The following is a 23,573-nucleotide window of genomic DNA, read 5'->3' as shown; positions in this document are numbered from 1 at the left end:
AATTAGAAACATTCGCCATCGTTTCATCTCTCTCTCTCTCTCTCTTTTCTACAATTACTCCTTTATTCAATACTTTTGTCGACTCATAAACCGTTCAACAGTCCCCGAAAATAGTTCACGGTTTTCTCATCCCTTTTTAAACGAAGAGACATCGTAATTAAATGAAAAAGGTGTAATCACAGCAGATGCTAATTAGTTCGCATATCAAAACGAATTCAGCTCCTCTCGTCGGTAGACTATCTCTCGTTATTCGTACATATCAAAGGTGACGCTTTTTATCTCGGCATATGTCGAACTTGCATTGTTAACTTCAAAGTAATACGCAAATTTTAATAAACGCATAATTTTCATAACTACCTATGAAAAAAAGAAAAAGAGGAAGAGAGAGAAAAATAAAAATATGAAAACGTGATCGTGATGTTTTGTTTTGTTAATGTAAAAAAAAAGAACATAGAAAAACGCAACACACTAATCCCTAGCTAAAATTATCGCAGAAACAAAATCCATTTTTCATGGAACGATAATTTACGCGAGCTTAACGTCAAAAAGTTCTCTGTAATAAAAAACCATAGCCAAGCTTCAAAAAGTTCACCTTCCCTCGTTGATTCTGTTTGTTTGTGCACGTGTGTATACATTCTTTTTTTATTATTTAAAAACGTGCCAAATATAAAATAGTAAGTACCTACATAAAAAGGTAAACGTAGATCTCAAGAGAAATCTGACCGTGATCGAACACAAAGGACACCAAGTGGGAAAACTCGATGGGACAACGTAGAAAAGGAAATAAAAATACAATTTATATTGATTTTTAATTTTTTTTTCTACGAAACTTTTTTTCTACGAGAACATGATCAAATGAAAAAAACAACTGAAGGAAAATTAAGAGAAATTAATTTTATAATAAGGATGAAAGTTTCATTTTTAACGTTTGACGCTTCTATAATTAAAAAGAAAATCATCAAATAAAGAAAAAAGGAAAACTGTTCGAAATCCTACGAAGTCGAGTTCGTTCTTGAAAACGAGTTTATCAACTTTTTGTGTTTTCTATTGTAGACAATGTCACGACTTACCCTCTCTATGTGGCCACCGCTAACGATCTCCGGCGTGTTAACGCAGACCACCCTCTTCAAGCGTAGTTTATTAACGTGGAACGCCGAGCCATAACAGTACATCAACACCATTGTCGTTGGAAAGTAGAAACAGCAGCATGCGAGAATTCTAAAAAAAAGAAGACGAAGAAGAGGAAACAAGTAGAGAGAAGAAATACGTGACTCCTTATTCGTCGATGAAGCGATCAATGTTGATGATAAGAGAAATAGTAAAAGAAAGAAATAGAGAGAAAAAGAGAGAGGAAGTCGAACTATTTGCAGACAAGAAAAAAAGACAATCAATATAATAAAAATCTAATTGAACCATAATAAATGATAAAGCTCATAAACATAATAAAGATTATTAACAAAGTGAAGATAGAAAATAAGAATCTGGCTTTGATCAAAAAGATTAAAAGAATAGAAGTAAACAAACGGGATAAAATTAATGATCGTCACAGAAAATGAAATTTGTTAGAAAGCCTGTGTTTGAAAAAGAGAGAAAATATATTGAAGGAAATGGGAGGGGGAGAGGAAAAGACGAATAAAAAAACCAAAGGGAAAGAAAGAAGCGTCGTAGGAAGAGCGTCGTAATCGGACGGTAATTGGCCCCTAGCGGTTGCCAGGTGGAAGATGAAGGGAACGGTGAATAAGCGAGGCTCTTATTGACTTCTTTACATCCCTTTACAAATGCGATACCTAAGGGAGGCTCTAGCGAAGAAAGGATCACAGGCGAGAAGGCCGGAGCCATTGAAGTAGTAGCCACCCCTTGGGAGAACCAAAGCGCCGAAAATCGCCAGGCTTGCTATCCAAGTGGTCGACATCACTGCCACGCAACCCTGCCGCATGTAATACTGTGTCAACACAACACACACAAAAATCGTCACTCACACGTTTTATTAACAACGACGTTCTGTCATCTATGTTACATATACATAGATGCGTTAATAAGTACATTAATCTTATTTAAATTACGAGTTTATGCATATGTATAAAGATACTTACGTGTACAATGTATAGGTGTCACGTTTTAATCGTAAATAAGGAATATACGTTTCTTCGACAAAATTGACACAGGTACATTAAGGATTAAAATGAAACACGTTCTATACGTATGTACATTTTGTGCAATATAATTTTAAATATACTATTTTTTCATATTTGTTAAGCATTCTCAGTAGTGAATATTTATGCACCATCTTCTCGAGACTCGAGACATTTTAAAATACTCGGTATTCAAAATACGACCGTACTCTTCGATTCTTTCGAATGGAAAAGGTATCATGGTTCCGCCTCTTACGAAGGTTTTGCGGTTAACCATCGTAAGTTTTCCCGACCAGTTACTTTTATCGTGGCGATAGATTTTACGAGCACGGATTCCTCGACGTGTTAAGTGTCTTCGAGATTACGACGATTGACTCTAGCCACCGCCTTTCGAAGGGTGCCCTCGTTCGAATGATAGCCGATATTTTTTGGGAACCTCCCGTGATTCCCGAACGTACGAGAACTTTTCTTCTTTCTTATCTTGCTTCTTCTCTCTTTCTTTCTTTTTCCTATTTTTTCCGACATGGTATCTCTTTTGCAAAATCTTCACTCGTATGGATATACACAGGATGTGCCAACATTATTATACGTATTATTTGAGTAAAATAATTCTACGTCATTATCACTCTTATATCCTATTTTTATAACACACGTTCCTAGCTTCAATAAGATTTTTTTATTTTTAAAATTAATTCAAATATTTTCTTCTTTAATTAATATTTTGTTTAATTTTTTTATTAAATCTTATACAACTTAGTCTTTAAACGTATAGATGTCTCAAGAGAAAGACGCCATTGTAACCCGTGTAATTCAAAGTTGGCGAAGACAAAGGCTGCGTTACCGTGCGATTTTGTAGTTAATGCGGGACAGGTGCGAAGCAGAGTATTTCTTGATAAATGCGGGCTGAATGTAACGCAAACAAACGGAATGAAGAAAGGAAGGAAGGAAGGAAGGAAGGAAGGAAGTATCACACCGATATATTCTCTTCTCTGCGAAGGAACTCGAGGAACATTTCAAGACGTTTACATCTGTCTCTTTCTCTCACTGATGAACGTTCTTTTATCTCTTCGTATCAAAGACTCGAAAGAGATCCGATAAGTTTTCTTTCTTTCGTCTTTCACGTGAAAATTCAAATCGCTTTTGCAATTTCAACATTTGTTTTGGAATTGTTTTTTTTCTCGGAAAAGATATCTATCTCATCGGTAAGTACTTTTCATTTCTATAAATTTTCATTTCTTTCTTTGCTCCTCGAATCTTCGTTGAGAGAAAGAGAAGGAAAGAGAGAGAGGGAGGGAGAGAGAGAGAGAGAGAGAGAGAGAGAGAGAGAGAGAGAGAAAAGAGAAAGAGAAAAATAAAGAAGTGATCGAGGCGATGATCGAATTTACCAGTGGCAAGGACCGTCGTTGCGCGATCGGAAGATAAAGGAAGAAGATTCGTGAGAGGTCCTAGAAAGTCCTACAATCGAAATAGAGGTGAGAGGCTTCTATTTCAGTAGGAAATGGAAGGGTCGGTGGTTGGAAAGACAGAGAAAGCGAATAAAAAAAAATAACTGAGAGAAAGAGAGAGAGAGAGAGAGAAGAAAAGAGAGATGGAGGATCAGTTGTAGAGAAAAAAAAAATAAAATGAAAAAAGCTATAAAAGAGAGTGAAACGAGGGAAGAGTCGAACTAGAAAGGCCGATCATTCGATAGGCGGAAAATTACGGAATGAATGGACGGCATGAGTCAGCGATTCGACGGAGTGTTCCTTTTGCGAACCCCTGCCTTTTATACACGGTGTACCATTCCTTCGTTTTTTCTTTCTTTTTATGCCCTTTCACCCTAACGAGCCGTGAGTTCCACGGCCAATCGATGTTCAATCACGACGATCTCGATGAACGATAGACGTACGTGATACGAACAATGATCATTTGTCAGTTCGCGATATGATAACTATTTCATCAGAGCTAGTTCTATTCTAATGATTCGATATTTGAATTCTATACGTCCGAGTGTTATAAAATCTGAATATCAAATTATGATTTTTCCTTGATTCTTCCTTGTACTTTTTCTCTTCGAATGACTTTTATACTCGTTACCGTGAAACATAAATTTCGACGATGTCTTCGATATCATATAATTATTATAAAATACAACGACGAAAAGGAGAAGAAAATATATTTCGGAAAAAAATTTTGATAACTAACGAAGACAAAGAAAAATTGTATATGAAGACTGTTGAAGAAAGCTGATAAATGTTCTTTATCGAAGATAAGAAGAAAGTTAAGTGAAACATCCGCAGCAATCTCCTGTTAACATTCCACGAAGGAATTTCCTGTAACAAGTGTTAGAAGAGACAATGTCGTTTTTGCGAAGTCTCTTTAACGATCATCGATCCTGGTTTCCGTGCACGGGACGACGGAAGTAGAGAAACCGCAATGAAAGAGGAATCAGGGTAGCCAAGTGGTAGGAACAACCCCCGATATTTTCTCAGCCCGTTGCTTCGAACTAGTTCGACTCATGTTGAACGGCGAATCAATTTGCCTGATACCACCACCGTCGACTCTACCTTTCTTTCCCTCTCTCCTATTTCCTCTCCCTCTTTCTCTCTCTCTCTCTCTCTCTCTCTCTCTCTTTCTCTCTCTTTCTCTCTCACTCTTTTCCTTTTTCTCTCGTTCTCGTCGCATATCGATTCTCGAGTTTCCCGATAATTCTTCGCACGAAACGTGTCTCGTCGTACTAAATTTTCACACGCTCGTTAGCAAAGCGTTCAAGTGTAAAATTAATACGCCATTACGAAATATTGCCAGACGTGGAAATGAGAAGAAAGAGAAAGAGAGAAAGAGAGAGAGGGAGGGAGGGGAGACAGAGAAAGAGAGATGGAAAATGTAATTAAGCATTGGAATTGGACATACTTAAAGGAGAGAAAAAATGAAAATCTAAATGGACTACGAGTTGACCTGAGAATTCTCTGGCTCGACAATAAGTCTTTCAGGGTATCGTAACGTGAAAATTATTCGTGAGAAAAAGTGTAATTTACCTAGGAAAAGCGACATCGTACCATCGTTACCATTAAATCGAACGGAATTACAAACTCCAAGAACGGCTGTATACCTAATTATTCATTTATGTTAATGTTGGATCGAAGCATAGATCCAAATAATGGATCTCTGAATACATTCCGAACGAGTCTTTGCACTTTTCGATATCGTTTAACACTTTTTCTTTTTTTTTTTTTCATTCTTCGATTGAGCATGCAAAGTGTAAATGCTTTTTGTTTACTCACAAAATATCTGCACGCTCCGTTTTCTTTTTTTCTTTTTCTTTCTTTTTTTATTTTTAACGAGTAAGAAAATATACGTTTCCTAATAAAAAACGACTATTATTAGCACTAATTATCATTATCTCGAACTTCGTTCGTTCATCAGTGAACGAGCAATAGAAAAATGGTAAAAGAAAAAGAAAAATTGGAAATGCGAGCATTATTGTTTTCGAACGAGGGCCAACGAACCTTTTCTTACTCTTTCTCTCTCAAACGCGGGGAAAGGTAATTCCCTCGGTGAGGCGAACGAAAGGAAACGAGAAAAGTGATATTCCACACGGGAAGAGAAGAGTTCGAATTCTCGCGCGAGAAAAGAGGATTCGATGCGAGAGCTGGCTAAAGGGAAAAAAAAGAAAAAAAAAGAAAAAAGAAAATAGACATTAAAAAGGAAAAAATAAAAGAAAGAAGAAAATAAAGAAAGAAAAAGAAAGAGAGAGAGAAAAAAAGGAAGTCGGTCAAAAAGGTAGGAAAACGAAAGAGTAAAAAAAAAGAAAGAAAGATAAAAAGGCTATAGAAAGAACAGACCAATCTTGATTCTTCTTTTCTTTCTTTTTTTTTCTTTACGCCCTCTTCTTCTTCTGTCCTTCGAGCTTGAAAATGGAAAGCACGATTACGAGAGGCGAGGAGTTTATGGGTGTAGAGGTAGGTAGATAGGTAGATATATCGTCATGTCACGAGAAAGCTCGATCTACGCTCGAGGCGATTGACGTGTCCCTTCCATTGTCGAACTCGTTCGTTCAATGCACCGGCGATTCCCCACCCTCGAAACTTGCGATTGATAACAACAAACTATTGACGAAACATTCGCGCTTCTTCCGCGCTTCTTCTTCGACGTTCTCTTTCACATTTCCAAAACGATCGATAAACGCGATAAAATCGGAATGACGATAACGTGACCGTTTCTGTATACGATAACTTTTCTTTTTCAAATGTACTCAATATCAATATTAAATCTTTGCACTATAAAGTCATCGCACCATGTATGTGCTTTCATTATTTTTCTTTAGAAATTCTGTGTTGAGTCTGACCTGGCACATCATTTATATTTACTAAAACGAATCGATAGATAACACTTTTGTTCAAAATTTGCTTTCAAAGTATGTGTGTATGTATGTGCATGTGTAAATGAATATATATCAAAATAAGAAAAAAATAAAATTGCAATTTAGCTCGAGAATAAACGAGGAAAATAATAGCAAAGAGTTAAGAAATATTTATTATATATTCTTTTCGATTTATTTTATATTACGAAGACTTGTTTTTCTTTAGTTTAACGCCATTTTTAATTATTTGGAGAAAATTGCTTTTCTACGAAGAAATAAGGATTACTTTCTAAAGATGGATCTCTTAGATACATAGAAAAACAAGTTAAAAGAAAGAGATTCGGCAAGGCGAGAACCATGTCGGTTGGCACCGAAATTTCCTGGTTGTTCCCGTAAAATCGTTACGAATTCGTGGATTATTGCCAAGTGTCGGCCGAATGAATAATAGTCTTCCTGCGCGTTCTCTTCATTAGCAATGCGTAACTACGATAAAAAATAAAAAATAAAAAGTAAGAGGAACAAAAAAGTAATTCTACGGCTATCTTCGTAACATCGCATTGTTTCTCGACACCTTCAATTTCCAAAGTGGCGTAATTCGTGTTGTAATCAATCATGTTTCACAATTAAACGCTCAATGTAACGAAGTTGAAAGGAAAATAAAGAGAAAAAGCGAATGTTCGCGGTAATCTAATCTCACGAGCCATAAATTTTCGGTGTAGGAAACGAAGACGTCCGTGGATGAATTAAGGTCTCACCTTTTTAGAAGAATGCCTGTGATAACGATGAGGGTGCAGCATGCATACGTAACGGTCGATTGCCATGCAGACTAGTATGACCGCACTTTGTTGGGTCAGAGCGCCTCTGAGAAGTGCCTGAAATTAAACATTCATCTTGAAAGAGTACTAACGATCTTCTTGTCGATTTATAATAATTAGATCAACACGTGTTCTTTTCTACTTTAACCATTTTCCTTGGAATTACTTCAAAATTTATCAAAATTTCAAATTCGTAAATTTTTATAATTTCTTTTTTATTTTTTTATCATAATGTTACGAAGAAAAAGCTGATATCTTCTTATAAAAGTTACTTGCAATATATAAATTAAAAATAAATGTAAACTTAAATTAAGTGGTAAAAACGTGCAGCCATTAGATTTAAAATATTTTTTGTTCCGCACGAGACTTTCTCATTAATAAAAAAGATCAAATTGTATGAATGAAAAGTATATAAGAGTAACGACATACATTCCGCACGCGCGTAAAACCATCATGACGTGTTACACACAAATCTGCTGATAGGCACACACTGCGGTTAGCCGCGAGTCCCTCAACGCGCTGGGATAATTTCGCGTTTCGTGATACGAAATCCGTGCGAGAATTGTTATTTCACGTCGGAGATTCACATACCTATATATATGTTCCATATGAATGTGTGTATCATATACATATCAGATTTGTGGTTCGATAATCCGATTAATATCGATGTGCCACTCTAATAAGTACCTTCACAACAACATGGATTATCCATCTCTCTTCCTTTTACTTTAACATATATATCTTATTAAACAATTCTCACTAATTTTCTATTAAGTACATTAATTAAATTCCTCATCTTATTTATCTATTTTACTTATGCATCTATTTTTATTTAAATATAAAAATAGTTTGTATTTAATATAAAAGTTTCATATTGGATTCGATTAATGTTAACTTTAAAATTTATTGAACCTTTCTCTCTTCCCCTCTCTCTCTCTCTCTCTCTCTCTCTCTCTCTTTATCATTCAAAATTCCATGTATATATAAAACTGTAAGCGATAACATGTGAAATAATAATTTATTTTCTCCCACACTGTGTCCATAGTATATACGTAAAACGTCGATCCAATTAATTAGAAATAATCAAGATGGATAATTTTCTACTATGCAATCACGAGGAGACATTTATCGACTTCATCGGTTGAATTTCGATGGTGTAATTAAACAACGTACAAGCAACGAAGAGAAATGGTATGTTCGAATAGACGACTGTTCTTGTCCAAGTGTTTCGTGTCCCCATCGATTTATATCTCGAACACGTTCCGCTAATTTGAATTGTAAATAACAATTAATAGAATATCCTTACATATACAGCGTCGAATTCTTCAGCAAAATAGCAAAGATAAGATAACTGAAAATGATCGTCGAAATTCATGATTTATCGAAATGCAGACGTATTTTTTTTCCACGAGTATTAGTTAGGTTGCCTCACACGATTTTCGACGAGTTCACATTTTTCATTCTCACACGTTTTGGCAAACACCAATTCGTTGTCCAAACGTATCTATGCACATACATACGTTATGAACGAAACAAGCTGTCAGAATAGGCGAACCGGGCGGATTGTGCTGTGGCATTACGTTGGCTTTTCCGTGCAATTGAAATCTAGTACCGCAATCGTCGTACAGTTGCAAACGAAACTATGAATTATAAAATATTATCTACGGACGATCTCCGAATTGTATCTTGAATTAGTATTATCTCCTTCGAAATGTCCTTCTTCCTTTCTCGTCGAACATTTTTCTTTTTCGAAATCACGAATAATAGAAAAATGAAAATATTATAAAAAATGGAATATAGAAAAAAGTAAAACGTTATCAGAAATAAAATGTAGAGAAAAATAACGTAGAGAAAATTAAACTTGTACGAACTAATCTCTAAAAGGTATTAGCAAGACTCCTATGAATGTATATAGTAAACTTATCGATCAATGAGCGCGTGTAAAAGTCGCTCGGTAGGTCATGAATTGTTTACATTGTTCCATTACGCATATACATAGGTATGTGTACGACATATGTACACATATACACGTCTCGTCTTGTTATGTTTCTCAATGATTACAATTTTTTTCTTTGTAATGACCTTGTTTATGACTCATATAACCTGCCTGTATATTTCTTCGTAGATCTAATATAAAATATTTTTCATATTTTATATATTACATATTTCATAATATAAATTATATTATATATATATAATAAATTATACATCATATAATATAAATCCAATACTGCGTATGTAAGTACGTACAGTATAGTATTCTTAACAAAAAAGATATTATAATCTACAAACTTGTCGTTTTAACAAGAATCTTTCGAATTTTAAGTCGCCGTTCAGCTTTGATCCACTTCTTTAATCTTTCGACGTAACATTCCATCTGCTTTTTGTCCTCTTCTGTAAAATATATACGTAAAGGAAGCAATATTCAAGTCATCCATCTCAAAGACGAAGCAACGCGTAAGGAAAATTGAAGGAAGGCGAAACATTCAAAAAATTTCTATTATAATTTCATTTTCTACCTAGTCGCACTCTCTCTGTGTCGCGTTGAAAATTCGTACCGCTCGTTCCTCTCCGTCGTCGAGACGACTACACGTTATTACGAATTATACTTGATGCGGATTGCTCGAAATGACGTTCTTCTGGCACGCACTTTAAATAATTACATCCTCGTATAAAAGCACGCAAAATGGTACGTGGTTATGGCGAACGGAAAGAAAGCTTTGAGTTGTGTCGACGTGTTAAAAAAAAAGGAGAACAGAGAAGTATAGAAAAGAAAATAGAGGAAAATGAAAAACATTAAATTAAAGTAGGAAATAATATATAAATGTATTAAATATAATATGAACGAAATAATTATTAAGTAAAATCAGTTAAATATTATCAATATACAATTCCATTACCTGACTTATTATACGATGTCCGGACAGATCAAGCTCTCAATGTCGTATGAAAGGAGGCATTGACCGAAAAGGCGAGGACCAAAGAGAGGACAGATAAAGGTCGATCCTAGCGACGCCTATCGACCGAATCTATTACTCTAACTACCACTTCTCAATTTTATATATCACCCGCTTTTATTTAAATGTTCTCGGAAGCTTACAAGTTTTCTAGTTTCATAAAATTTTTAAAATTTTTGGAACTTACATATTTACGAGCGGATCGAATATGAAACGAAGGAAAATATACACGTACATATGTATAGAAGGGAGAAATGAAAAATGCGTTAAAGTGTCAAGTCGGCCTGTTTTATGCGAACAATAGCGAGTATATGTACATACATAGGTATATAGTCTGACCGATGATAAAGTATGAAACATCGATTAAACTCGTTGGTATTCTGCCAAAAGTTTTCGGTAAAAAAAAAAAGAAAAAAGAGAAAAGAAAAATAAAAAAAAAAAGGAATGAAAAAAATAAATTCGAAAGATGTACAACTTGTACGAACAATAAAAGCTTGTACGAGTGATAATAATTGAGACTCGTCTTAGATATATAATTTTGCATATTTTACCGGATTTGGTTATTTTCTCAAAACTTCGATAAGCTCATCCCGACTATTTCGAGATTCCTCGCTCTAAAACATTGAAAAGCTACCTCCACGTTTTCTCACCCACTTTCTTTTATCTTTCAAAGATTTAAAATCGACTTCAAAAGCTGCTTTCACCTTTTATACATAAAATATAATAATCGGCCTTCCAACGGGCCACTTCTTCCACCTCTTTTTTCACCCTTTCTCTTTTGCATTCAAAGTACGCTCGGTTTAAAGAATCAAAGTATGCACATGGAATATAATCTAGGACTAACCTTTGGAAAAAGGGTGCAGAAGGAAAGGGGGTAAAAAAAGATGAAGAAGAGAAGGACGACATTTTGATTCGATAAATCGCTAACTTCAATGTTTCCATAAAGTGACTAGCAAGAAGAGGTGGCGATGGTAGAGAGAGGTAGAGGAAGGGCGAGAATACGTTTAAGAGATGGTTACCATGACGACCGTTGGCGTTCGGCCAGGAAAAAGGTCTGATAATCTGAAGGAGCCAGGATCGGCAGGCTGGCCTCGTTTCTAGCCATCCTCGAGACACCCTGAGGGACCTTAACCGAATATTTTCACCGCAAACGAATTTAGTACTTACTCGTGTTCGCCTTCGGGCCCTTTTGCAAACTTTCGATCTTCTATAAGGATCGAGCCGATCAGTAAGAAGATTTTAATGAACGATCAATCTAAACGATCAAAGTATTTCTTTATAAGAAAATAACTAGAGAATCGTTCCTTACTCGTCGCTCGGATTTTTTTTTTTTATCAGAAGAAGATTCTTTCTCGAAAATGGATAAAAAATGATGATGGTCTCTTTTTGAAATCGAATAAAAGAATGTGTAACGCGCTCTTGAAGAAGTATATTTCCCGAAAACGATTTCGTTCGGAGATAAAAGGACATAACGAGACGATCTGGAAAACTCTAGGTAGACTTTCCAGACTTCCCTTTTTCTCTCGATCTTCTCCCCACTTACCAACCTACCCACCTTGACTCCTCCTTCAACTTCGTCGATCTTCTTCTCTACGATTGCTCTTGGCTACTGAAAACCGAGAAAGAAAAAGAGAACAAGAAACTTATGATGAAATATCAACGGCGTATCATCGGCATTGTAATCTCTATAGTTCCTTCTTTTAGATTTTATTCGAATTTATTTGCTTCACTTTCTGATAAATAAAAGTGGAAGAAAGAGGAAAAAAGAGAAAGAAAAAGGAGGGGAATGAGAGAGAGAAAGAGAGAGAGAGAGAGAGAGAGAAAGAGAAAAAAAAATTACTACCGAGCAACTATATTTACGTTAATATACTTTTATGAATTTTATAAAATGCCATGAAAGAGGAAGCGAATTTTGGCGAGTACCTACGCATAAAGGATGTAGAAAAAGTTTCGTCGGTCAAAATTTATGTTTACAGGGATCTTAATGAGCATGTAATTTTCTCGTTCTCTTTTCCTCTTACTCTTTCTCACGCGCACTCTCTTCGAAAACGTCGTTATTTTACATCGAATCCGCTTAGGAGCACTCAAAGTCGCGCTAACGAGCAAACGAGTTTCGAACTTATACGAGGATCGATAAGTAAAAGAGCGAAAAAATAAAGGAAAGAAAAAAAATCGCATTCGCATCGCTCTTGCGAGAGAGAGAGAGAGAGAGAGAGAGAGAGAGAGAGAGAAAGCTTTAGCTTTTAATTTCCAGTCACGTAATCTCTTCTCCGTCGCTGCTTTCCGTAGGAGAGAAAAAGAGAGTGCAAGAGAGTGCAAGAGAGTGCAAGCTGTTTCTTCGGCACGCTTTTCACGCTTGAAAGCTCCAAAATCGCTCGATCGACAGCATACGGTTTATACTCTCTTTTCTCTCTCGCTTTCTCTCTTTTGGTCTTTCGTTCTCTATCTTTCTCTTTTAATCTTAATAGATTCACATAAAGCCCATATACCGGTGTCAGCACGACAACAAGTAACCGAAACCTTCCAAAGTTTCGTAATTGTTCGCCCAAAGTCAACTCGATCTACTGCCAAGCCGACAACTTTCGTAATTACCTACCGACCTGGATATAAGATATACGAGCCTGTAGGTTGATACTCTCTCTGTCTCTCTCTTGCAACTCACTCTCTGTCTTGCAACTCCAAACCACCAGCTTCCGATCGCTTAAGAACGCGCCTCTGCGAATCCGTTTTCGCGTCATTGCATCTATCGGTTTTCCTTTCTCGCCGTATCGCGTCGTGAGAATATCCTTGAAAGAACGGAACTAGATGTTTAAAGCTCTATCATTTGTATAATGGAAAAAAGAAATATATATATATGCCTGCATGTTTATAATCCATAATGTAAAACTAAAATTGTATTCCGAGGAAAAAGATTTAATCCTATAATTTTCTTTTCGGACGAAGAAATACGAGAAAAATGTGTCGATCTAATGCTCGCTATACCGTGATAAGATATTACTCAACGTTAAAAATAACGTGAGAATGAGAAAGAAACGAGTATCCTGAATATTTTCAAAAATTCCAAGAGAATAAATTTGAAAATTGCTACATTCGCCAGCTCCTTCGACGAATTGTTGCGAAATTGTTCTGCTATGAGAGCTCTACTTCGAGATGACTGATCCCAAGTGTTCTTCTTTCCGGCGGGCCGAGACATATCGAGAGTAAAGTACTCGGAAAGTTTTCAAATGCAATTTCGATGCTCGAACGTTAAGAGATCGCGAAAGGGACGGAGAATTATCTAAATTGTATTCGATCCAAATTGCATGAACGTAATATAAAAAGAAAATAATAAATAAGTATAAAACTAAAATTAAAGATTAATAAAGGGAAGCAAAAACTGTGAAACAAGAACACATGAAGAAAAATCAAAGTCGCAAGGAAGCAAATCGAATCGAATTCAGTCAATGCAATACATATTTCTCTCTCTCTCTCTCTCTCTCTCTCTCTCTCTTCCTCTCTCTTGAACGAACGAACGAACGAAGTTGGAACGTTACCAGGATCGTGCGCGTGCAACAGAAAGAGACCGAGAGTGCGTGATTTGTCGTCGGAGATATAGCAGTGATTTACGATATCCGCGCGAAAGTGCCGCCACTCTGGCCACGAGTACCGCGACGTTATTTCCGCTTACACGCTAGCTTCGTTTGCGAACGATACCGAGATTTCCTTCGAGGAAAGATCTCTACCATCTACATGATTCTTTTTTTTCTGATAATAGATAATAAAATGAGCTTGCAGATCGTCTTATCCAACAAACTTTCAGTAATATATATTGTAGGTATAATATCACGTAATGAATTTTACATTAACACGGATTATGAGAGAGAGGACGATGTAAAAATAATAAAATTATTTTTAACACGCTTGTCCGTTTAAACGAGTAACATTTTATATACAAGTATACTTAGTTTAATATGAAAATATATTAAACTATATGTAGATCTTTTGGTCGAATAGATTTTATGCGATCAAAGCCGGATAATTCGAAAATGTTAACGAATGAAATTCATCGAGATAAAAAGAATGAGGGATAAATCTTCGCGATATATAAAAAAAGAAATATCAGTAATTTGATTTTATGTAAAAAAGTACGGAAAAGGCGCATCACAAGATTATCATTGAGAGGAAAGTAAACCGATAAGCTTACCATCGTTGGTAGGCAAGTCTTCGAACTTATGGGATGAGTACCGGAACTGCAACCACGAGTTCCTGCCCGTAATAATTTCCTTTTCGCTCGGTCTTTGCCTCTCTCTCTCTTTCTCTTTCTCTCTCTCTCTCTCTCTCTCTCTCTGTCTCTGTTTCTGTCTCTCTCTCTCTCTCTCTCTCTCTCTCTCTCTCTCTCTCTCTGTCTCTTTCTCTCTGTCTCTGTCTCTCTCTGTCTCTCTCTGTCTCTGTCTCTCTCTCTCTCTCTCTCTCTCTCTCTCTCTCTCTCTCTCTCTCTCTTACTACTTAAGTTTTTCTTCGATCTCCGGTTAGGAAGTCACCGAACCGAGTTGCCTCAAGTTTTACGTAAAATACAATCAAGCAGGCGCGCTACCTTGTCGAGAACTCTTCGCGCTACTTTTTTCCCCGATTTAACCGCTTCTCGTTATGCCGATAAACGGGTTCTCGCTCGTACATAGTACGGTAATAATATCGGCACGGTCAACCGTGGAAGTACCCTTTGGAGGAAATAACTTTCGAGCTTTTAAGTTCGTTAATTAATATTTTAAAAGCCTCACTCCCTCTTTTCGAATTACACCGTTATAGCATCGGTCTGGAGACCGATAACTACCGAACGAAATATTACTTTCCATTTTTCTTTGACTACATCTAAATATGTATGTATCGTTAATTTTGCGCAAGCGAATCGCGTTACAACTGCGAAAATATATTGTATAGGTGTGTGTATGTACGTATCGAATATACCTATATGTATATCTTTTTCCTTTTTCCACTCTACCGCATTGAATTTCGATTCGATATTTATGATTTATGACATTAAAGTGTAAGTAACGAAGCATAGCATGATAAATCATTGGCGTTTTCCCAAAAGTATTTGATAAAGAATAAATGAATTAATGAATCAATATCAGATGTATATAGAGCGAATAGAATACTAGAATGCTATCATTAAGTATTGAAAGATTAAAATTGAATCTCATTGACATGTTAGGTATTGTCCAAAATTGATCTCATCTCATGCCTCGATCTGCGCGATAAACAACTTATGAACTTTCCAATTTATTGGGAAACCGATCTTATCGTTTCGTTTCATTACGCGCGCAAGCATAACGAGATTGCCATTTTACCGATAACGCGTATCGATTTGAACAAAAAAGGAAAAAGAGGGAAAAACAATATTCCGAATGAAATTTTCGAAAACTTTCTAAACGCGTACGCTTTAAAAAAAAAAAAAAAAAGACAAAAGTTTCTAGTATCATCCATTCGTAGACCGAGTTCACGATCGATACTTGGCGATTTGCAGTCGGCGAGAGATCAAAGGAGTCTCTCGTTAATTAATTAATCCTATGCGAAGTCAGAGAACTCATGGATCGCAGATTAAGTACGTTTCATTGAGTACCAATTATTTCGTATTCTATAAAGGATTAACGTTCATAAATCGAGTCGATTCAATTTTCTTCTTTTCGATGTTTGTTTTTTTAACTTTAAAATTACAATATTCTTCTTTTATAACCGGCACTGCATTTCTACTTTTTTCGTGAAGTTATCACACGAATTAATAATATATAATAGAGTATAAATAAAATTCAACCATGGCAAAATATTAACATCTTGCATCGAACAATTTTAACGGCTCGTTGCTGAAGTCTCGCATTGCGGTGCATGCTCGTCGCCCGTTTAATTTTATGCCCGCGTTTGTAGAATACAAATCATTCGTAACAACGTGTCGTGGATAATATTTCACAAGCTGCTCGTCCGCAGATGCGAATGATACGTATGAACCTTGATGTTTGTGTGTGTAGGTGAGTGTGTGAGAGAGAGAGAGAGAGAATGAGATAGGAAGAGAGAGAATTGGAAGAGAGAAAAAGGGACAGAGGGAGAGAGACTTTGTTAAACGATAGCAAAAGTCATAAATCGTTCTTGCAACGTTTTCGAAAATATCGAGAAATTGTGGAAATTTGTTGAAATCCTTCCTAAACGAATCCTAAAAATGAAATAAAAATTTATGTTGGAATTATTCTTTGTAAATACCTGAATTTGACAGACGACTTCGCCATAAGGCCAGCATCCATAAACTGCCGGTAAAAAGCCAAAGGGAGTCACCAGGAGACCGATGGCGAGGTCATTGCTCGCAAGACTCGTCAACAGATATCTTGGCTGTAATGAAGTTTAAGAAAACCTGTTGATCAGTCTGATTCGTACTGATAACTTCTATCTTACTTTTCGTTAACTTTGGGAATACTTTCTCTTCGTTCCGAAAGCTTTACAAACGTCACACTCGACATAAGATACGATTTATACCACTCTCTTTTTCCTTCTTTCTTTTTGTTTTATTCGGAAAAGAAAAAGAACAAAAGATTAAACAATTGTAAAGAAAAAAGATTTTAAACACTGTAATTTATAAAATGACGTTGAGAGATACGAGATCGAGCAAATAAAAATTCAAACTTACACGAATAGCCATCCGTTCGATGATGCAGATAACTCTCCAAGTTGAATCCAATTAACGTAAAGTCGATCGTGAAATTCTTGTTCGATCGTACGGAACAAAACGGGGAAACTTGAAATTCGCGTGCATTCGGCCGAATCCCTGACTTCGATCGCGGAAAATGAATCTTCTATGTTTTACCATCAACCACGAAAACCTTTCTACAATTCGCGGAACGTTCTCGAATTCGACAGAATAATAATTCATCGATCGTAAAAAGAAAAGAATGGTATACAGATAATACCCCGAGCTTTGTGAATAAATCCGTTTCTATCTCTCTTTCATCAAATGGAAATTTACAACATATTTTCTATTCCTAACAATTAATTTTCCCTGTTGAAAATCTTCATAACGTTAAATGAACGATGAATATTTTATTGTTGGTCGATTAAAAAAATTCTCGAAACCAAGTAATTTGTAAAACAAAAATTGTTTTATATATCTATCTCGTAACTGTATATTCTATATTTTTTTACGTTCGTTCAAATTTTCACGAATTTTTAAAAGGTATCTAGCCGATGCAATATAGGTACGTGAAAGGATCTCTCGAATCGTATAGCAATACCCGATTCGCTTCAAATTGTGTGTTTGTCAATCCTTGGGTGTTAGTGCATGCTAAAGTGTAATCGACAGCGAGAGATCTAGAAAAAATTTGTGTTCGGATCACAGTAGAATGAAAAACGAAAAATTCACACATCTCGTACAAACGAGTGGATTTTGATCATAATCGTGATCATTGGCGGATAACCACATTTTCAAACGTATCTATCTATCCTTCGTTAACAAGAAATTAGTACGAGAGATGGCAAAAAGCGAATGGACTATCGAACAAATAAATGAACGAGCCAACTCTCCCTGTTTGATGTATTAAGTTATCCCATAAATTCTGTCCTATTTCTTTCCTCAATGTTCCATTAAAAAGAATTTAAAGTTACAGATACTGATGGAACGATATGTGGTCGATCGAATAAATTTCTTTCAAAAAATTATATCAATATTCGTTTTATCCAAAAAATATACGAGAGAAATTTTAAAACAATCCAATACATATTGTGATGGATCCTTTGCGCATCTCGTCTCCTTGATCAACATTTATGTATCTAAATTTCGATAAAGTTTACAAGCTTTCTTCCATTTGCTATTTATGATACAGATTTGTATTCCGAAATCGCGTTGAAATCTATGAATATCAAGGATGATGTATCTCGGTGTTCACACAGAATAGAAAAATCAGGATTGCTATCTCGAAAAAGAACACGCGATAATATCGGTGTTCGATCAAACGAAAAATTTCTTCATATTCATAATGTGTCGACATTTAGGTACTATACGTTGTACTCCTGCGAACGAATTACGTGCTATGGATTTTCCAATAATTTACTACCTGTATATCAGCGATCGATACTTTTCCAATATAGACACGTACCGGTCTATGATGTTTTCATCGAAAACTATGAACAGACTATAACTGAGCTAAATGACAACTTTTATATCTACAATCTCGATACTGTTAAACACTGTTCATATTCATTCACGCGAAATCGAGCACAGAACTCTACAGAACGTAGATATCAATGACATTCGTGATTTTCCATCATCCCCAACCGCATAAGATTTATTCGAGTTTGCAAAGAAAAGGAAAAATGACAACGATCGAAGGGACACTCTGTGAGGACAAATACGCAGCAAAACGCGAGGAAGCGTCAGTTTCTCTAATGGATTCTTCTCTCCTACCTAACCGTTTTTCTTCGTTTACATCGATATGAGATTTTTGATTTACCACTGCACGACACGGTAAATTTAACTTGAAGTTTCGATTACCAGACCTGATTTATGAAGCTCCCAATGTAAATTCCTTTTACAATCTCAACATTATTTCAAATATATCCTTTATTATATATACTTACCATTATCATTATTGTTTATCCAAAAATCGATGAAAATAATGTAATAACATATACAAAACATTCGACTTTAAAAATTGTTCTCTCTGAAAACTCCTCGATCGAAAAGATATACTGGCAGGATAATTTACATTTTAATGTTCTTTCGATTCGTGAACACCGTATATATTCTATCGACGTAACGTGAATAGATTACAGAAACATCGATGAAAGGGTCAGAGGTATATAAATACGATCTAAAAGGGATGAAAGAATACGTTCCCATTTATCCCTTTGAAACTTTATCTATTATCGATTCTATTGCATTTTAATCTTTTTTATAAATGTATACAGAGTGATAATACCATTGAATCTTTCCTATTCATCTGCATGAATATATTATTTATGCGAAATAAATACATAAAATGATTATATATATGACTCTGACTCAATGTATAAATATATGTATATGTAACATATCAGTCCGTAAATAATGAGAGTTATTCTTACCTGTGCGTGAATGTATTTGCTATATCGCCTGCTGTTGATGACGCAAATAACGAGTAGGTTAGCAAAAAGTATACCAAGGCTGAGTACCAAGATCAGAGTTGCTCGTAACAATTCCCCGAATCCTGGCCCGGTCCAGATCGCTTCAGAGTTGCCGGCTCGCCAGCAACTGCTGTTGCTGAGTGCCGGCGCCAGCAGAATCGTTTGTTTGTGTTCCATCCTCCTCCTCCTCCCCTTCTTCCCACAACCACCACCACCACCACCACCTCCGCCGACAGGTGCTCGCCTTTCCACGACGCTTTCGACTGGTTGCTCTTCGAAAAAACGAGAAGCTCTCTTCCTGGTTCTATGCGAGACACGTGTCCTTCTCCAACGTCTCCTGTCCCTTTCATCCCTGTCTGCTAACGTAAGTCCATCAAATAAACTCTTTCTATATATGTGAAAACTTCAAGAAAATGACTTTCTTAAAAATTAACATAGAAATTAATTTTAATAAATTTTTGCCGATCAATAGATAAACGAAATATCTAAGTGTTTTGACTTTTACGTAAATAATATATTATTTTTTATAAATATTCTTAAGTGTACGATCAAATACCGATTAACTTTAAAAATTTTCCGTGATCGTATCGAATACGTTCTCAGATATGAATATGAATGCCGATGAACATTTTAAACTGGTAATAATTATTTATTAATTGAGTACGAATTCAAATATACCAATTTCAAGTGGATGGTCCGGTCGAACCGGACCTTCGATGATCGTCAACGCTCCCGTGCATCGTCTCCTTCGATGACGCTCACGAGGATCTTCGACGATGGAGGAATTCGGGAGCGTCGATCGTAACTCACGACGCACCAATTCGATGCGATCGAATTACATTCCATTTTTGCGCGCTTTCACGCACTTCCCGCTGCCCTTGCATCCTGCTCCAGAAGTTCGACGAATTCTAAAGAAAGACAAACATTCTCTTCGATCCTAATCCTAACTTGATTATAAGTATTTATGAGAAAAACAAAAAAAAGAATTACGAAGATCGTCCAAAAAGTTTACGCATAGAAAGTTTATGTATATTAAAAAATGAAATGTCCTTGTAGAAAATTACCTCGTACATTAGTTCGTACAAGTTCACTCATACATTTACATGCAATATAACAAATTTTCTTAAAAGTTTAAATTAAATTATTAAATATCAATTTAAATAATTAATATTGTCATTGTTTTATATATTTACAATGGTGATGAGAATTAAAGATTATGCCGATAAAAAAAAATTGCAATTTGTCATAATCCGAGGACCAAAAACATTTTTAAATATTTTAAATGGAAGATACTGGAGCAGCCTGCTTACACTCCGGACTTGGCTCCGAGCAATTATTATCTTTTTGTAAAAATGAAAGAGTTTTTAGAAGGACGAGATGTTTCACAGAAAACTATGATTTAAAGGATGGCGTACAACCATCGTTGTACGCCATTCTTTAAATCGTGGATGGTGAACTCTTGGCGAAAATGTATGACGGAGATATACAAAAACTCATTTCATGTTATGATAAGTGTTTAAATAGAGATGGTGATTATATAAACAAAAAACTAAGTACATATATATGTTTATATATATATACACTAAAATAACAGGTGAATAAAATTTTTTAAAATACACTTGTGTATTGTTATTTCAAAAGCGCTTTTACCTTCTGGACGATCATCGTATATATAAATTTTAATGCGTTGCACATTCATACCGTATAAGTCATTTTTCATGAATCAACATTCGAAAGATCATAACAAAAGAATTAAAAATAGTTTTTAAATTTATTTGACTAACGAGCATTCGTCTCGTTTTGAACAGTTAATATGAAATGTCAATAATACGTATAAACAAAGGTTACCAGTTCATTTTTAATCATTATCACGAACTTTTGTTGGTTACGATACATTCGAGGTGTTTGTTACACCTGTTTTTCGTTGAAATGGACTGACTAAAAAAGCTCGAAACTCATTTGAAACAACAGTATCTACCTGAAACGAACTCTTACGATATCATAAAACAATGATATGAGAGCCACGCTTCGCTTAGTTTTGTTATATAAACTCATGAAACTATACAGCTGGAGCTACGATTAATCTTCGAAAGACTAACAGTATAGTATACAGTATGCAATTATACAACTTTCGAAACCACGAGTAACTTTGTCAATCGACGAGATTGAAAAAAAGATGCAAAGAAACAAAAAAAAATTAGAGAATGAGAGAGAGAGAGAGAGAGAAAAGACGATACCGTGCAACAATATTTCACTAAAGTTTTACTTTCCACACGGGTCAACGATTTAGTAAAGTCTTGTCACAGAGACGTTGATAGATCGTCTGGCGTCGATCTTCGTCGCGTAAAATGTGCTCTTCTCTCGGATCAATAACGAAAGCTAGCGCGAAAACCAAAAGCAAAGCAGCAGCCGCTTGCTCGCTCACTCTCTCTTTCTCTCACGCAGATTTATATGAAGAAAAAATAAAACGAGCTCATGCGAGAGCCACATTACGTCACTCTATGTATTCTCTCTCACGCTCTCTCTCTCTTTCTCTCGTTTTTGCTCGACTTTCGGACGACTCTCACGTTGACAATAACGTCGAATAATTAATTAAGATTTTTTGCTGGAGCTTCTAAGCGTGTGGAATGGAGTGGGTCGACCTTTAACCACGTGAACGCAAACTCGGACCCAACCGAATAACCGACCGACCAAGGCTGATTAAAATTCGAGCGAATCTGGCTCGCTCGAGCACCCCTTCTCGCACAAAAGTATGTGTAAGAGAGAGAGAGAGAAAGAAATAGAGAGAGAAAAAGAAAGAGAGAGAGAATAAGAGAGAAAGAGAGAAGAAAGGAAAAAGAGATATACGAGACAAGAATATGTAATTGAAACTGTGCGGTGGAAAGAACTCCGCTATATAATATCCTTTTATCTATTCTTTTTCTCTCTTTTTCCAAATATTTTATCGTCCCGTTGTCGGCTCTTCCTATGCATATTCTTTCCTATGCATGTATTCTATATTGTACCTATATGGACATAAGTTCATTAATTAATTTATACACTTGCGAATGAAATCTTGAATATATCGATAAAAGCGGAGATTCAAGCATTTCGATTAAATTATTTTTCTCGAAACTTAAAATAGTATTTAAGTTAGATATTTAAAAGAAATTTAATAATCAACTGAACGAGTTCGTGTCTTTGACTCCCTAAGTCTCTTTTAACTCTCTTGACGAATTTATCTCTCCTCTTCTCTTTTTCCTTTTTCCCTTCCTTCATTCTTTCTGCACCTTTATTCCATATATTTTATCGTCTTCTTGTTCATCTGTCTCTTTCAGTTATATTTTCTATCTCGTGCCACATAAATTCACGGTTCAATGTTCACATTTCCGACACCATCATAATAAGATCCTACTGAGCCGCTCCTAAGTAGCTTATTTTCGAAGATCGAAGAATGTGACTTTCACAACAAGCTTAACGTGAATATCTTGCGAATAAACGAAAAGGAGCAATGGATTTTATCCGTCTCAGCCGACGTTGTTTATCGAAAAGCAACGTGATTGATTACTCTTTTGTAAGAACTTCCATGGAATTACGTGTTCTGAAGCTCTTTAAAAAAACTTAAGGCAAGATGGTACGAGTGAAAATTTTAAACGAGTGAAATAACGAGAAATTATTCGAAAACGAAGAGAGAAAGAAAAGCTTGCGAAAGCTTTATCTTATTTTCTTTTTTTCAAGCGCATTATTCTTAGTCGCGTGTGAATTAACAAAATGTTCGCTTTGACGACCGTACGTACACAGACGCGGAAAAGGAAAATTTCTGCTAACAAAGAAGCAAGAGGAAGTACGAAAAAGAAAAAAGAAAATGTTTTAATCTACATAGGGTACGTATTTCTAGCAAGAACGTAACGATCCTTGTTTAAACGAGCAGGCAAATTCTTACGATGTATCCTTATGTTTCCTTCTAATTAATTATAACATGAAAATATGTATGTAAAATCTTTTCATGCGTATTATACGGAAATGGTTGGAATTACACGCATAAGTATCATAAAATATTATTGTTCTACGTATTATTATTATTGAAAAAAAAGCGAAATCCCGTCCTTAGTTCTTTGATAAAGAATAAAACAGGACAATACCTTAATCCGTAAGGTACCGATTTAATCTCTTTCTGCATATCCTGTTCAATCAACAGATTTCATCTAAAAATAAGCAAAAACATGCA

General features: G+C 35.7%; 1 protein-coding gene across 11 annotated transcripts in view; it reads right to left on the bottom strand.

Annotated features, from left to right (window-relative positions):
* Nucleotides 1-23,573, bottom strand: part of LOC122629270 (trace amine-associated receptor 9) — a 59,865-nt gene that overhangs the window by 14,828 nt on the left and 21,464 nt on the right. For 7 of the 11 annotated variants that reach the window (XM_043812501.1, XM_043812502.1, XM_043812499.1 and 4 more), the window contains 6 exons: nucleotides 20,045-20,274; nucleotides 19,328-19,725; nucleotides 16,478-16,603; nucleotides 7,230-7,346; nucleotides 1,788-1,942; nucleotides 1,071-1,218 (listed from right to left, as the gene is read on the bottom strand). In XM_043812501.1, coding sequence (XP_043668436.1) covers nucleotides 1,071-1,218; nucleotides 1,788-1,942; nucleotides 7,230-7,346; nucleotides 16,478-16,603; nucleotides 19,328-19,543 — 762 coding nt within the window. In that variant the 5' untranslated portion in view covers nucleotides 19,544-19,725; nucleotides 20,045-20,274. Of the gene's footprint in view, nucleotides 1-1,070; nucleotides 1,219-1,787; nucleotides 1,943-7,229; nucleotides 7,347-16,477; nucleotides 16,604-19,327; nucleotides 19,726-20,044; nucleotides 20,275-21,603; nucleotides 21,625-23,573 lie in introns of those variants that run through there. The other 4 variants (XM_043812507.1, XM_043812508.1, XM_043812500.1 and 1 more) reach the window with 4 other exon arrangements.

Source organism: Vespula pensylvanica, chromosome 5 (genome assembly GCF_014466175.1).
Source record: "Vespula pensylvanica isolate Volc-1 chromosome 5, ASM1446617v1, whole genome shotgun sequence".
In the NCBI taxonomy this organism is placed as follows: domain Eukaryota; kingdom Metazoa; phylum Arthropoda; class Insecta; order Hymenoptera; family Vespidae; genus Vespula; species Vespula pensylvanica.
This window is presented reverse-complemented; position numbering and strand designations above follow the sequence as displayed.